This window comes from Eschrichtius robustus, chromosome 10, assembly GCF_028021215.1.
Source record: "Eschrichtius robustus isolate mEscRob2 chromosome 10, mEscRob2.pri, whole genome shotgun sequence".
Taxonomy (NCBI): Eukaryota; Metazoa; Chordata; class Mammalia; order Artiodactyla; family Eschrichtiidae; genus Eschrichtius; species Eschrichtius robustus.
This window is the reverse complement of record NC_090833.1, coordinates 10,130,458-10,145,377: the sequence shown is the minus strand read 5'-3', so window position 1 is coordinate 10,145,377 and position 14,920 is coordinate 10,130,458. Positions and strand designations below refer to the sequence as shown.

The following is a 14,920-nucleotide window of genomic DNA, read 5'->3' as shown; positions in this document are numbered from 1 at the left end:
GGGAGCTTTTAAGTGGGAAAGCTGTGTTCATACCCAGAGCCATCTGGTTCCCAAGTATGATACTTTCTACTGCTCTGCACGGCCCCATTCAGCTAAGTCGAGAAGATGTGATAAGAAATTCTGCCCACCTAGTCTTTAGTTTCCTCTCTCAATTTTCACCAAGGAACAAATAATATTCAAATGTGCCAATAAATGTACACCTATTTTTGTTCATACATGGCAAACTGGAGCATGAAATCCTACCACTATTCTTCTGTTTGACCACTGAGCATGGTTCTGAAAAGTTTTTGTGTAAAGTCACTGAAGGAAAGGCAGAGGCACTCCTTAAAGTGTCATTTATGCACTATTTTAAAGTAATTCAAATTATAAACATACGTCCAAGAAAACAAGGGAAGCTGGCTTTTGTTAAGTTTACATTTCTCCAACTTAAATGGCCAACAAGAGTTAATACAACCATGTCAGAATACAATACAACCATGAAAAATTATGTATAAGAAAAGCTCTGACTTGGAAAAATTCTTATGACACTAGGTGAAAAGGACAGAAAAATATTTATAGAAAAGAGATCAAAAGGATATGCTTCATATTGGTAAGAGTGGTCAAGTCAACTCTGGCCAGTGGGGTTACATTCTTTTCTTTTCTATATTTTTCCAAAGTAGAAATTTCACCAAAAATAAAAACAAACATCATTTTAAAAGTTGACTTTTGTTTGGTTTGTTTGTTTCTACTTCAGAATTCAGTACTCTTTCCCAATTTTTATTTTCTATTTTATTTATTTATTTTTGGCAACGCCATGTAGCTGCGGGATCTTAGTTCCCCGACCAGGGGTTGAACCCGCGCCCCTGGCAGTGAAAGCGTGGAGTCCTAACCACTGGACCGCCAGGGAATTCCCTCCCAATTTTTAAAATGTGAGGAAGTGAGTATGTTGAATTCTGTAACTGGTAATCATGAGAAGTGATCTTAAACTGAAGACTACTTCCACCTAGCAGTTCTCCAGTCCCTGAGGGGCTGGGCTGCTGGGAAGGGCTCCCAGGAGCTGCGTTATGCCCAAGCCGGTGCCACTCTGACAAACGGTCCCAGGGAGGCTCCACCCCAGCAGCCCAGCCGGTGAGGAGGAGGAGAGGATGGGGGCTGGCCCGAAGTGGCCAGGGTCAGCCCCTTCCCTCGGAAACAAGGGGGCCATTTGTCTCCTTTACCAGCTCTCCTCCCCAACCCACTTATCCAAAGCCATCCGTCATGACCTTTTCATGTTCCCACTTCTGACAGCTTCCAGATACAGTGAGTCAAACTTCACTGGAAGCAAACTATCACACCAACTGTCAAAGGCAGAAAACACTGCCTGATTGCTGTCCTACATCAACGCCAGCATATAAATCCTTCCTTAACAAGACAGCTCAAAATAAACAAAAATGCAACTATAATGTATATACAACTCTCTGGGGAGACTATTTGTCCAATGCTTTAGAGTTATCACAAGGAGACCCTTGTCTGTTTTAGCTAACCAAAAGATTTCCATAAGAGGAAATGAGCCCTGTATATCATCTTCTGCTAACACAGACTGGGTACCTACTTTGGGCAGCCCCTGCGCTGGGTCCTTTTGTGTGTAGCAACTTACTGAGAGCGCACCACATCTCTGCCAGGAAGGCAGTAGCACCCCACTTTACATTTAAAGGCAGTAGTGCAGAGAGGTTAGGAACAGGGGACTTCGGAGTCACAGAGTCCTGAGTTCGGGTACCAGCTTCCCTACTTCCTAACTATGTGACTTTGGGAAGGTTGCTATAAATAGATGGTGATGATAATAAAATCCACCTCATGGGCTTGTTATGAGGATTAAGTGAAGTAAGACTTGTAAAAGTGCTTGGAATAGTGCTTAATCCATAGCTAGTGACATATACGACTACTTCTCATGACTACTGTTACCCGGAGTCAGGCACTGGGCTAAGGGATGTGATACAGACCCAGTGATGAGGGTCAGGACAGGGGAGTGAGCTCAGAGAGCCCTGGGAGGGATAGGAACAAGGGACCTGCCCGGCGCTAGTCTGGGGTGGGGGTGGGAGGTGATTCTCTCTGGGACAGGCTCTATACCCCAGTACTGGAAGCACCGGGATCCAGAACAACTGTCCACCTGGGAAGACCAATGCCCTCATCCCCACGAATCCTTGCAATAACCTCCCATCACCAAGAGGGCAAACCTCTTCCCAGCAGCCTCCAAGAGTTCAATTCAACATCAGGAAGAACGTTCTTACATCTGGAAGTTGTGGAAACGTTTGTGCTAGGGAACCCCTGCCCTACAAGGTCCCCAAGTCATGAATCTGGCGATCTTGATCTCACTGGTATTATCCTGGGCAAAGTTACTTCTCCCTCGGTGAGCCTGAGCTTTCTCCTTTGTAAAATGAGGAAACAGCAGTACCAACTCCTAGGGTGTCATGAAGGTAGAATGGCCTAAGCATGTACAAAAGAGCAGAGTGCCTGGCACATAATAAAGGCTCAATTATTATCAAAATTATTATTAAAAATGACCTCAGAAAGGTGAAATGACGTACTTGACCGGGGTGAATCCAGTTAGGAAACGGCAAAGCTGGGGTTGAAGCCCAGGTCTACAGGACTAAGTCCAGTCGGTGTGTGTTCCGACACGTCAGCTGTTTCCTATATGCTTGACTCTTAGAAGGTACAGCTGCCCCACAAGGCACACTTAAAATACCCTTCTAGTAAGCTGAAACACCAGTTTGGCAAAAATTAGGGCATTTAACATTCCACGCCTCAGTGTATTTCCTGAGTTATTGCTTATTTGCTTGGACATCATGAGCTGTGGTTCATTCATCAATTTCCCACAACTGTGAATCCAAGACTACAAAAGCCCCACTGCTGTTAAATCCTGGAGTAGCTTTTTATACAATTCTCCAGTCCTCTTGTCTTCAGGTTACCTAGAGCCTATGAAAGCCTGGAAAAGCCCCTGGGGAGTGTCACTGAACAACTCTTTGCCAGAGTGGATTTTGCTGAATTTATACAGCCAATCGATAGCATCTACAAAGCAGGCAGGGAAGTCTTTGATACTTCTCTGAATTTACACACAGGATCAGACACAAAGGCTGTTTGGGCTTAATGAGAGATCACCTAGTCTGGGGCTTTCATTTCCCATATGAAGAAATTGAGGCTCAGGGCGGGGATATGACTTGTCTGATGTCACCCATTAATGACAGAGCTATAACCATAATTCACATCCCATACTACCAAGCTAGGGCTTAAAAAGACCCACTTTGTCTCACTATGCATTACATTTACAGTGATCAAATGCATGGCAGTATAGGGGCTTGCCTGGTGGCGCAGTGGTTAAGAATCCGCCTGCCAGTGCAGGGGACACGGGTTCGAGCCCTGGTCTGGGAAGATCTCACATGCCGCGGAGCAACAAAGACCGTGCGCCACAGACACAGCAGTAATGCTGTGTTTCCTAAGAGAATTTATAATATCACCTGCAGAATGAGGAAAAACCTGATCGTCCCTATGCCCAGGCCCCAGTACATTGTCAGAGCTCAAGTGCCAAGGATGAGGAAGTGGTAAAAAGAATACGGAACCTTGGCAAACTCTCACGTATCCGATTCCCACTAATTCCATTATGCCAGTGGTTCTCAACTTTTTCCAATTCTTAATTCTTTCTCAGCCATCTGAGGAGCCTGACACACTGTCACTAGTAACCGTGGATTACTGAACAGGAATTCTCAAAAGGGTAGATCTGGGAGCAGAGAGGAAAGTATACAGTTAGAAAAAGCCTCTCGAGTTTCCGACATTCCCGGTCAGGGGATTTTCCCTTGACTTGATCACTGCATTAAGCATTAATGTGGTAAAGAAATTTTCTGGAGGCAGTCTTGATAGTATCTGTCCTGCTACCTCATAAATTCATTAGGATTTGATAAACTCCATTCCAAATTTTGGTTCAGAAAATGTTGTCACAATAGGGAGAGAACAATCATTTAATACTAGAATTTATTGCTAGTTTATTACTATTAACGTTAGAATGCTGCGACTTCCCTGGTGGTCCAGTGGTTAAGAATCCGCCTTCCAATGCAGGGGACGCAGGTTTGATCCCTGGTTGGGGAACCAAGATCCCACATGCTGTGGGGCAACTAAGCCCGCATGCCACAACTAGAGAGCCTGCGTGCCACAACTGGAGAGCCCATGTGCCACAACTACAGAACCCACACGCTCTGGAGCCTGCACGCCACAACTACAGAGCCCATGTGCTCTGGAGCCCATGCACCACAACTAGAGAGAGAAAACCCGCATGCCACAACTAGAGAGAAGCCTGTGCGCCACAACGAAAGACTCCGCGTGCTGCAACTAAGACCCGACACAGCCATAAATAAATATTTTAAAAAATACTAGAATGCTAGAATTTGCATTCTCAAATTACTCAAGGACCCAGGGATCCTGGAGTTAAACATGATGCAAGTCTCCTCATGAACATTTTAGTGCCTTTGAATGGAGAAGGGTATCTCCTTAGTATTCAATATGAAATGGAAAAGTGGAAGGAAGATCAATCCATTTCTTAAGAACATGAATTTCCAGATTACGTAATTACTTGAACTATACTCCATAGGTATCCCATTGGAAAATAACGGGCGAATATTTTATTCATACAACCACATGAACTACTTTCAGCGTCAGAGTGAGCTTGAGGAGTAATAAAGTCCAGGCCACAGCTGTTGCTTCCACTCACACAGTTTTGTGTTGTAATGTGTTTCTTAAGTTTGCATAGTACCTATTAAAAAATAATACTGTGATAAGGTCTTCTTTGAGTGCTGGCTTGTAGGTACTGACCGGAGGGTTAAATAGTAACTGCAGTAGAATAAACCAGGAAAGACAACAGATGGCAAACATGCTGCCTCTCATCATGCTCAGGCCCAAGGCAGACATTTTTAATCAATCACAGAGTTTATGTTGCCCTCAGATACAGCTTGAGATGCTACCTCAGCACAATGCTCTGGGCAGCCATTACAATCTTGGAGTTGTTTATGAGATGAAATCTCTTTGCTTTCTCTAAGGTGTGTGCTACTGTACTTGATGCTTTTGTTAAAAAACTACTGTGATCACAAGTGTTATGATTATGCATATGGATTGTTTTTTGAAGAGATAATGGAGGTAACCATGGAAACTTTTGGTAGAGGTTGTTTTATAATATAATCTTTATCTGTAAACCCTATACAGAATTTGTACATCCTATACAGAATTATGTTAGATTATATATGCAGTAATGACACAGATGGGATTCATGGTATATTATGTATTCAGTAACATATTCCTTTGGTGACATGGGGATGGTCAATATCGACAAATGAAAAGGTGAAGGAGTCAAGTTAGCACAAGTGGCACAACTATCAAAACATTTCTCAGCCTGAGACCCTGTGCTGGGAAAACCAGGCTGACCTGCCCAATCAGTAAAAACAAGCGTTGGACAAAGAGATAAGGGGTAAGAAAGTCCTTTAAATACTGTGAGATTGCATTTCCCAAACCCCACAATTAAGGAGAGATTCTGAGCCAGCAGGTCTGGTATGAGGCCAGGGAGTTGGTGAGTCTGATACACGGTCATGGTAGGAACCACTGCCTTAAGGTGCCATATAAATGAGAGGTATGCTATGGTCATGTCTCGACCTTCTCTGCCTTGAGTCTTACATGGGTTTATGGGCAGCCCCTTGGCTGGTGTGTTGTAATTCAGTTTCCGTCAGCCAGCCAACAAGAACTTATTGATAGTATACTATGGGCTTCTTAGATCGTGGCTGGCATTCACCATCTGACCCTTTTAGATCCAATTTCCCCAAACCTACTTCAACCTGCCAGCCTTGGCATGTTTGGGTAGCACCCATGTCTTAGTGCCTGATCCTATGGTCAAGCATACAGGAGCTCAAGTTAATGGAAAAAAATCTCAACTTGGTATAAGCTCAGGCAAGGTCTACACTTAAAGGGCACCTGTACTTTTACGCCCGACATGTAAGGGAAGCAGACAAGATGAAATAGTCCAAAAATATTTTTGGGAAATACAGGAATGATGGCTTTGTTTGGTGAGTTTTCCAGGTTGACAGAGCATGGATGGCAAATAGATTTCAACTTAAGAACGAACCAACGCCAACTGATTGGTAGGGGCTGCCTATAAGGCTGTGTTGGATGGGACTTCCCTGGTGGTCCAGTTGTTAAGACTCCGTGCTTCCAATGCAGGGGGTGCGGGTTCGATCCCTGGTCGGGGAACTAAGATCCAACATGCCACGTGGTGAAGAAAAAAAAAAGGCTGTGTTGGAAGTGATTCTGAGGTCAGGTGTGGGCCCAGAGGGAAGAAGTGCAGTGACTGATTAACAACGTGAATGGAGGATGGGCTAGCAGCGCGCGTGCTACACCGACACTGACCTCCAGACGCTGGGATGGGGGGAGTGAGGGATGGGCAGAAGTTTTGGAACCAGCCAACTAGAAGTAATCACTTCCTTGGCGAAGGGACGTTATTAATGACTGAGGCATCTGTCACGTGATGGACTGGAGTTAGTGTATAGGATTGAGTTTCAGTCCCAGTTCTGCTACTGGGACTGGATATCCTACTGTGTATCTGATGGCTGACAGGGAGGGAAAGAGAGTTAGTACTTATTAAGTAACAGCTATGTGCCAGGAAGCACCAAGTGCTTTATATACATTGCATGATTTCATTAACTCCTCCGAGCTTCAGTTTTGTCATGAAATGGGAATAACCTCGTCAATGTGCTGTGTCAATTAAATATGGTAATGGGGTGAAAGTTCATTGTATACCGTACATTGTTATATTGATAGAAATACAGAGTATTAGTGCAATGACAATCCGCATTCAAGGCATGATCTAGTAGTTAGCCACAGGCCTCAGCCTCAGACAGTCTTGGGTTCTGATCCCAGCTTCATTACTTACTAGATTTTCCCTATACCCCAGTCTCCTCACATAAAAAATGGAGATAATATCAGTACTATCTAATAAAGTACTATGATTACAGGAGACAACGCATGTAAGAGAGTCATCAGCAGAGTGCTTGGCACATAGCAAGCATCTGATAAACGATAACTGCTTTTAAAAATTATAATTCTTCTTGTTAATATTATTTAAAAAGATCGGATCTTTGTCCCAGGTTTCATTAATGGACTCCAATAAAGTTTTTCATTCATATAAAAGTCTGGTGGACCATGCTCTGCAGGAGTGAGAAATCTTAGCATATACTGTCATTTGCCGAGCAGGATTGGCCATTTTTAGAAAGCAGCAAGGCTTACCTGTCTGTTTCCGTTGATGACGGAGAAGTGTCCAGAATGACGGTGATTTCTGGCTTGGTGGGTAAATTTACTAAATGGGTAGCATTTCCCTCAGGGACAGACTGAGTGGCATAGAGTAGAGGATTAAAATGGTCTGTCCCCACGTGCAGCTTGTGGGAGGAGTACTGTATCACATCAAAAAGTAAACCTAAAACGTTGGGTGAGAGATGGGGAGTGGTTTGAGTGGAGAACTGAAGTTGCTGTTCGTGCTGCTTAGGCTGCTCCCTAGAGTGAATGCACTGCCATTTGGATGGGGTGTGTTTGTGCCTGAGTTTCTGTCCTTTCTGCCTGTGACTGGAGATGGGCATGATGTAGGATATGCCGCTTGACAAGCAGTAAGATATGATATAGCCAGATGGGCAGTAACACACTACTTCATTCATTTCTCTTTTTAATATGGTGAAGAGAAAAGGCTTTTAAAAAAGAAAAAAGCTCCCTTCCACAGAAAAGCCATATATGTGGTCACTGTAAAAATCCCAGGAAAAAAAAGAAAAAAAATCACTTGTAACTTTACCACCCATTGGTAACTATTGTTATTAGCATTTTGATATATTTCCTTGGAGGAATTTTAAAATATATATATATTTATGTATACATGTGTTGGCATATATGTGTTTATGTACATATACTCATATTTGCATAGCTGCAAATCATACTGTGAATGTTATTTTTTCTATTTTAACATATTGATACATTCCCATTTCAATAAAAATTTTGAGAGGGCTTCCTCTCAAAGGTTTTATAACATTTCTGTATATGGCTGTACCACAGTATACTTAAAACACATTGCTTATCACTGGGATTATTCAGTTAACAATTTGTTATTAAAAGAAATGCTGAGACTAAAAAAAAAAAAAAAAGTCTGGTGGAAAACTGATGTAAATTTTGGGTCTTGCAAATCAAAGTTTGAGTCTCTTATCCCCTGACTTTCCCAGAAACAAACAGCAGAGAGTAAAACTGGGACACTGGCCCCTACTCCCCAGTCAGGAGGCAGGCTGCTATGATGGCACCATAGAGCTTGGGAATGCCGAGCCTCGGCTCTGCGCTCTCACGTACCGCTAACTCAGAGTGGACGGGTGGCTTTTTGTGGAATCAGCAGTGCTGCTGGGTAAATGCCGCACACAGACACACACCACTTAGAAGAACTTGCCACAGGGGGCAAGTGGAACCTCTGCTCTGACTGACACAGGATGGACGAGCAGAGGAGACCATCCATCAGTGTCAGGAAAGATCTGAAGCACCCGGCTAGTCAGATGAAATAAAATAAATTATTTACTGATCTCAGAATCCAGCTGCTCACTTGAATGCTCATAAAGAACATTTGCTGCCCTGAACTTCGCAGTAGATGCTGTTTCAGAAAGAAAGAATTTCTGGACTACTGTGTGCAGCCTTTTGTTGTTGTTGTGAGAATGAAAAGGGTGTTATCATCTGCTTTCCAAGACGGAAGTAAGGGTCTTAATACATACCTGAGCTCATCTACATGGGAATAGGAAATGAACTTATTTATTCACTGCATGATATAGTACTCGTGGGCACAGTTTATCCGATTGTCACAAAATTACTTAGGATTAATTAATGGAGTTTTTGCTTATAATGGTAAAGACTGAATTTAGATTCGTAACAGAAACAAATGTTCTGACAACATCTAATATTTTAGACGTTCCTCAGTTGTGACTTTCCACCAGAGGGTGCTATGTGTGCCACTGGAAGCATTCAGAGGTGACTGGGACCAGCTTCCAGTCACCTCACTTCTGAGAACCAATGCTCTAGACAGAGACACTTGCATTACTATCATCATCTATTTCTACCTGACAAGTCTCCACTGTGGGTTTGCCAATAGAGCCACTACCTAATTTGAGTGATCTGGTTAAACACTTTCAAGATGGTGGACCAGTGCTCGCTTTGGCAGCACATGTACTAAAATTGGAACAACACAGAGAAGATTAGCATGGCCCCTGCGCAAGGATGACACGCAAATTCGTGAAGCATTCCATATTTTTATACCCTGAGAAAACCATAATTCAAAAAGAGTCATGTACCACAATGTTCATTGCAGCTCTATCTACAATAGTCAGGACGTGGAAGCAACCTAAGTGTCCATCGACAGATGAATGGATAAAGAAGATGTGGAACATATATACAATGGAATATTACTCAGCCATAAAAAGAAACGAAATTGAGTTATTTGTAGTGAGGTGGATGGACCTAGAGTCTGTCATACAGAGTGAAGTAAGTCAGAAAGAGAAAAACAAATACCATATGCTAACACATATATATGGAATCTAAAAAAAAAGGTCATGAAGAACCTAGGGGCAGGACGGGAATAAAGACTCAGACCTACTAGAGGATGGACTTGAGGACATGGGAAGGGGGAAGGGGGAAGGGTAAGCTGGGACAAAGTGAGACAGTGGCATGGACATATATACACTACCAAATGTAAAACCGATAGCTAGTGGGAAGCAGCCACATAGCACAGGGAGATCAGCTCGGTGCTTTGTGACCACCTAGAGGGGTGGGATAGGGAGGCTGGGAGGGAGGGAGACGCAAGAGGGAAGAGATATGGGGATATATGTATATGTATAGCTGATTCACTTTGTTATACAGCAGAAACTAACACACCATTGTAAAGCAATTATACTCCAATAAAGATGTTAAAAAAAAAAAAAGATGGTGGACTAGGAGAGAAAGCAATAGGCAAAATAAACATAATAATGACAATGGTAACAGCACTAAGATAAGCTACTACCGGCCACTTTCATACACAATCTTCAAAGGTAAACATTATAATTCCCACTTCATAAATGACAAACACTAAGACTGAAAGGGGAAGAGACTTGTCTAAGCTGACACTGCAGGCAAGTGGTAAAGCTGGGATTCAAACCCATTCTCGCCTGCAGAACTTGGGCTCTTTGCACAGATCCTTTTGTGGACTTTTTCCTTTGAATGAATATACAGATCAGAATCTGATGAATTCAAGTTTGGCTTTTTGCCTTTGGAAAAAATGTGGGGAAAGAAGCCACGCTCTTGGTTATCTTTCCAAGGCACTGCGTTGCACCTTGGGGAACAGCAGGGATTATGCTCACCTGGGAAAATCCTCGCCTTGTACCCTGGACCTCTATCTTGACTGCAGTCAGGCTACTTACTGGGCTTCGTAAAACTAGACCCACTCAGAAAAAGCAGACCCTCTGTTACTGGGAAAGAACTGCAGGCAAACACAAATGATGTCTGAGTAGCATTCTTATTTTAGCAAACTTTTAATTGAAAATATACAAAGTGTATAAATCCCAAGAGCTTATATAACTTGACTTTTCCACAAAGTCTGCATACTCATGTAATCAGCCCCCAGATCAAGAAACAGAACTTACCAGTGCCCCAGATGCTCCCCCATCCAGTCACTATGGCCTCTTCACTCCCCAGGATAACCACTATCATTACTTCCACATATTATTTTTGTGTACTTTTGAACGTTATATCATACAACATGTGCTTTCTCCCCCTTTTTTGGGCATCTGGCTTGTTTTTGAGCAGCCTTATTAATTTTACTTCTATGAGAGATACCAGAAAAAGCATCTTTAGAAAGAACAACGCTGAAGAACTTTATGTTTTAAGAATTAACATTAAATAAGCAATTTTTACCACTTTAGAGGTTTTTTTTGTGAGGAGGGAGAAAGAGGTTTACGGAGGGGAAAAAAAGGTAGGTTGTGTGTGTTCCGATTCAGATACTGGGTGCTAATTCATCTATTTAGTCTGTCAGAATCACCATCATCTTACAAGCTGTTGTTTACTGAGCACTTGCTATGTGCCATGCGCCTTTCTAAGTATTGCGCGTGTGATAATGACATTTCGTCCCCGTAATTACCCTATCTATGAGACAGAGACTATTATCTTCATCTTACAGAGGAGGAGATTGCGGCTCTGCATCACTTGCCTGTGTTGGTACAGCTAATGAATGAGCCAGGGTTTGAACCCAGGCTTCTAACTCTTCAGTCTGTCCTCCAAGCTTCCGCTATATTGCCTCTCCACTAAAAGCTCTCACTTACAGTCTACCAACTGCCAGGCCCTGTGCTAAGCTAAGTGGAGTATCTGATTCATTCCCCACAGCAATCCTAAGAGGCTGCCACACTGATATTCCCATTTAAACAGAATGGAATCAAGACTCAGAAAGATTAAGACACTTGCCTAATACCGCTGGTTGTCGACAGAGCCACAATGTAAACCAGATGTGATTCTGATGCTCATCTCTTAATTAGTAAGCTACTGTCAGCATATTTCAAGCTCCTGTCAGTCAAGTTGGGATGAATATTTGAGAGCTTTTTGAGACTTATTACAAATTAGCCACACTAATGCCCACATTAGAAAAGGTTTTATTATGAGACATTTACAAAACATTTGTGAGAAATATAACATTAGTGAGCCTTAGAGTTAGAATTCAAACTTTCTCCCTTTACGCATGAAGCAAACGAAGCCCAGGAAGAGGCAGTGTGGTAGAGGTCTCGGCAGGGCCCGGGAGTAGCTCAGCTCCCTGACTGGGTAAGCCTGGCACCTGTACCCGTTCCCCTGCCCTCCCATCATCCTCTTTTACGCAGCAGATGCACTCCAGTTGGCCAGACCAGGGTTCTGCCCCTGATACCACTACCTACCTGCTGTGTGAGCACGGGCATGAGACTTCACCTCTCTGCACCTCATTTACCTCCTCTGTCAGATGGAGACAGTAAAAGTACCTACCTTTAAGGTAGGTTAGTAGTGCATGTAAAGCACTGAGCACAGTGCCTAATACACGTGCATACCTATAGATGATGGCCATGAGGATGGCGATGATGTTGGCGTATTCATATTCTGCTGACCACTACGACACTTTTTCTACCTCTGTTAGGTTTCAGTCAAAACAGAAATTTAGCACTTAATGGAAACAAATTAACCCCAAATATTAATTGAATTTTAGTTCTAGATTATCTGGTGAGGATCCAAATATAACTTCTGAGATCATTAAAAAGCTTCCTGAATAAAGGCATGAATGAATAAGGAGTGGATTCATGGAGTAAGAAAAGGCAAGTAGCAATGTTACAAAGCAGTTCTAAGGATAGGATGTAGGAGAATTACAGAATGAAAATTATGGAACTTCACATAAGTCAATCAGTTTGCAAAGAGTCTCAAGTTAGTTCTATTTCTAATCTTCTGCTTCATAAAAAAGAAGACAAGACAGAGCACTCAGGTGGGAAAAAGGAGTTACTTTAAATTTCACTGCTTCAACATTTTCTCTGAAAACAAATTACCGTTAGTCATTCAGGTCACATAAAAGTTGTATGTTGTTTCTTTCCCTATTTCGACATTGACCACTGATAGAAAGCTGACACACTTACCTAACTGTACATCAGTTGTGAATCGGAGTCTGTGAATCATGCTGACTTTGAATGACTTGTAATGGTGGCTGCTCAGCATATCCTGCACTGTAGCTATGTCAATTTGCGAATCCTCCTCAAAAACCCCGTCTGCCCTTGAACCTGGGGAGGAAAAAGCAGTTTAACACATAAAGATACATGAGGCTTGGCAAATGGTGTCTGCTTAAAATGCTTTGGGATAAATTAAAATAATATGGGCTATTTAATTTGGAAAAGAAAAGGCTGAGCGATGACTTAATAATGCCATTCCAGTAAACAAAGAATGGTAACATATTAATCATTCAACAATTAATTCCACAAACACTGCCTGTTCTATGGCAGGCCCTTGGCTGGGCAGCAGCAATACAGAGGGCAGAAAAACTCCTGCTCGCCAGAACCTCTGTCTCCACAAGGGCAAGTCAAAAGCATGGGTGGTCACACTTCTTGCTTCTTTTTCTATTAATTTTCCTGATCATAAAAGTAGTCCATGCTCCTTGAAGAATCCCTGTTCTTCCCACGATTCGCAAACTGTCTGTTTATCAGCTTCCTGTCCTGCGCCCCACAGCCTCCAGCGGTTCAGGCGTGAGCCTGCTCGCGCTCGCATGGCTGTAAGAGTCTCCTCGATGGCCTTCTGGCCACCAGGCTCCCTCAGCAATCCAGCTACTACAGGACTTTCCGATTTATCTTTCTAAAGCTTTGATCACTCATTCACTCATCAAACGTGTAGTGTGCACTAAGTACTCTGATATTGATACTGGGGACAAATAAGAAGACTGGAGCTCAAAAATCTTCCCTGGCTTCCCAAGGCCTCCTGAATGAAGCACACTTTTTTCAGTCAAGCAATCAAGGACGTCCGCAATCTTGCTGAAACAAAAATTTCCCATTTTATTTGTCATTTCTAACACATACCTTCTCTCAGTTCTTCCCAAACTCCTCAGACTATATATAGGTTCAGGTTTTTCTACTTCTGGTTCTTTGCTCATGTGGTTCCGTTGGCCTAGAACATCCCTCTGTCAAAACTCCACCCAGGCTAGCTCAGATTCCACCTCCTCTTGAACACCATAGCAGCTGGTTTATACTGGACTCTGGAGCCAGGGAGACCTGGGCTCAATTCCTGGCTCTGCCTCTAACTTACTGTGTGATAGTGGCCAAGTGACTATTTCTCTGAACCCCAGCATCTGCCATCCACAGAATACCAAAACGTATTTAAAGAATCTAGCATGTAATACACTTAATAAATAGCAGTCATGATTATTTTTATTCTCTTGTCATAGTTGATCACATTCAGGCTTGCACTAGAATTGCTGAGTGGTTGCTGTGTCCTAAATTGGAAACTTTCTGAGGATAAGTAAAGTCTCTTATTCATCTCTACATCTTTTCCTGCAAGCAGTACAGGCAACTGGCATGCTCTCACTAAATTTTGCTAAATAAACAAATCAGTCAATAATAATAATGATAGCTAGTACAGGTGAGTACTCACACATCGGGCATGGTGCTGAGCACTTCACACATGCATTTAAGTCTCAAGACAACCTGGTAGGTAGGTCCTACAATTTTTGTATTACACAGATGAAGAAGCCGAGGCTCTGAGAGGCAAAGTCATACGCCCAAGGTCACATAAGCAAAGGTAAACTAACTCTCGTCACCCCCCATGCCTGAGTTTGAAATGCGGTCCTCTGAAGGTGTGGCTGCTGGTGGGAGGGAGCATCTGTCTAGAAGAGGCCAACCAGAGTGGGGTGCCCGAGGCCTTGTGATGAGTACGCAGAGACGGTTCCACAGGGAGACCACGAGAGAACTCCTTGGCACAGAGTTGGAGGAATGGAAAACTCTAGATTTGGGCATAAAACTGGAAAATTCTCTATGCCTACCAATTACACACTTTCCTTCCCACAGTTATTGCTTACAGGGGAGGCTTTTAAGGCAAAGCTGGTTTCTGATGCCTTCACATTTAACTAATTTATTAGGAATTGTGCATTCTATTTCCAAACACTACAACAATTCCCAGCTTGGACCACTCTAGCACCTACAAGGATGCTTTCCCCTCAGTAAGGCTGCAGCCTCGGCCTTAACGGGCCAGTCACCGAATGCCTGTGACACAGTCCCACGTGTTGACCTCTCCGCCTAGGTCACCCTTCTTCCCATTCCACTCCCTCCTGGCCTTTTTCTCCAGGCCTCCTCCCCATCCCTCTGATGAGCTTAGCTCAAGTGACATTCCAAGGAACCCTAAGTCTAGC

General features: G+C 43.1%; 1 protein-coding gene and 1 non-coding gene across 5 annotated transcripts in view; one reads left to right on the top strand and one right to left on the bottom strand.

Moving 5' to 3' along the window:
- Nucleotides 1-14,920, bottom strand: part of MAPKAP1 (MAPK associated protein 1) — a 235,563-nt gene that overhangs the window by 33,275 nt on the left and 187,368 nt on the right. For all 4 annotated transcript variants that reach the window (XM_068552244.1, XM_068552245.1, XM_068552247.1 and 1 more), the window contains one exon: nt 12,669-12,809. In XM_068552244.1, the coding sequence (XP_068408345.1) occupies nt 12,669-12,809 (141 nt within the window). The remainder of the gene's footprint in view (nt 1-12,668; nt 12,810-14,920) is intronic.
- On the top strand, nt 9,202-9,308 carry LOC137771084 (U6 spliceosomal RNA). The gene has a single exon (XR_011075299.1). It is a non-coding gene; the product is annotated as a U6 spliceosomal RNA (small nuclear RNA).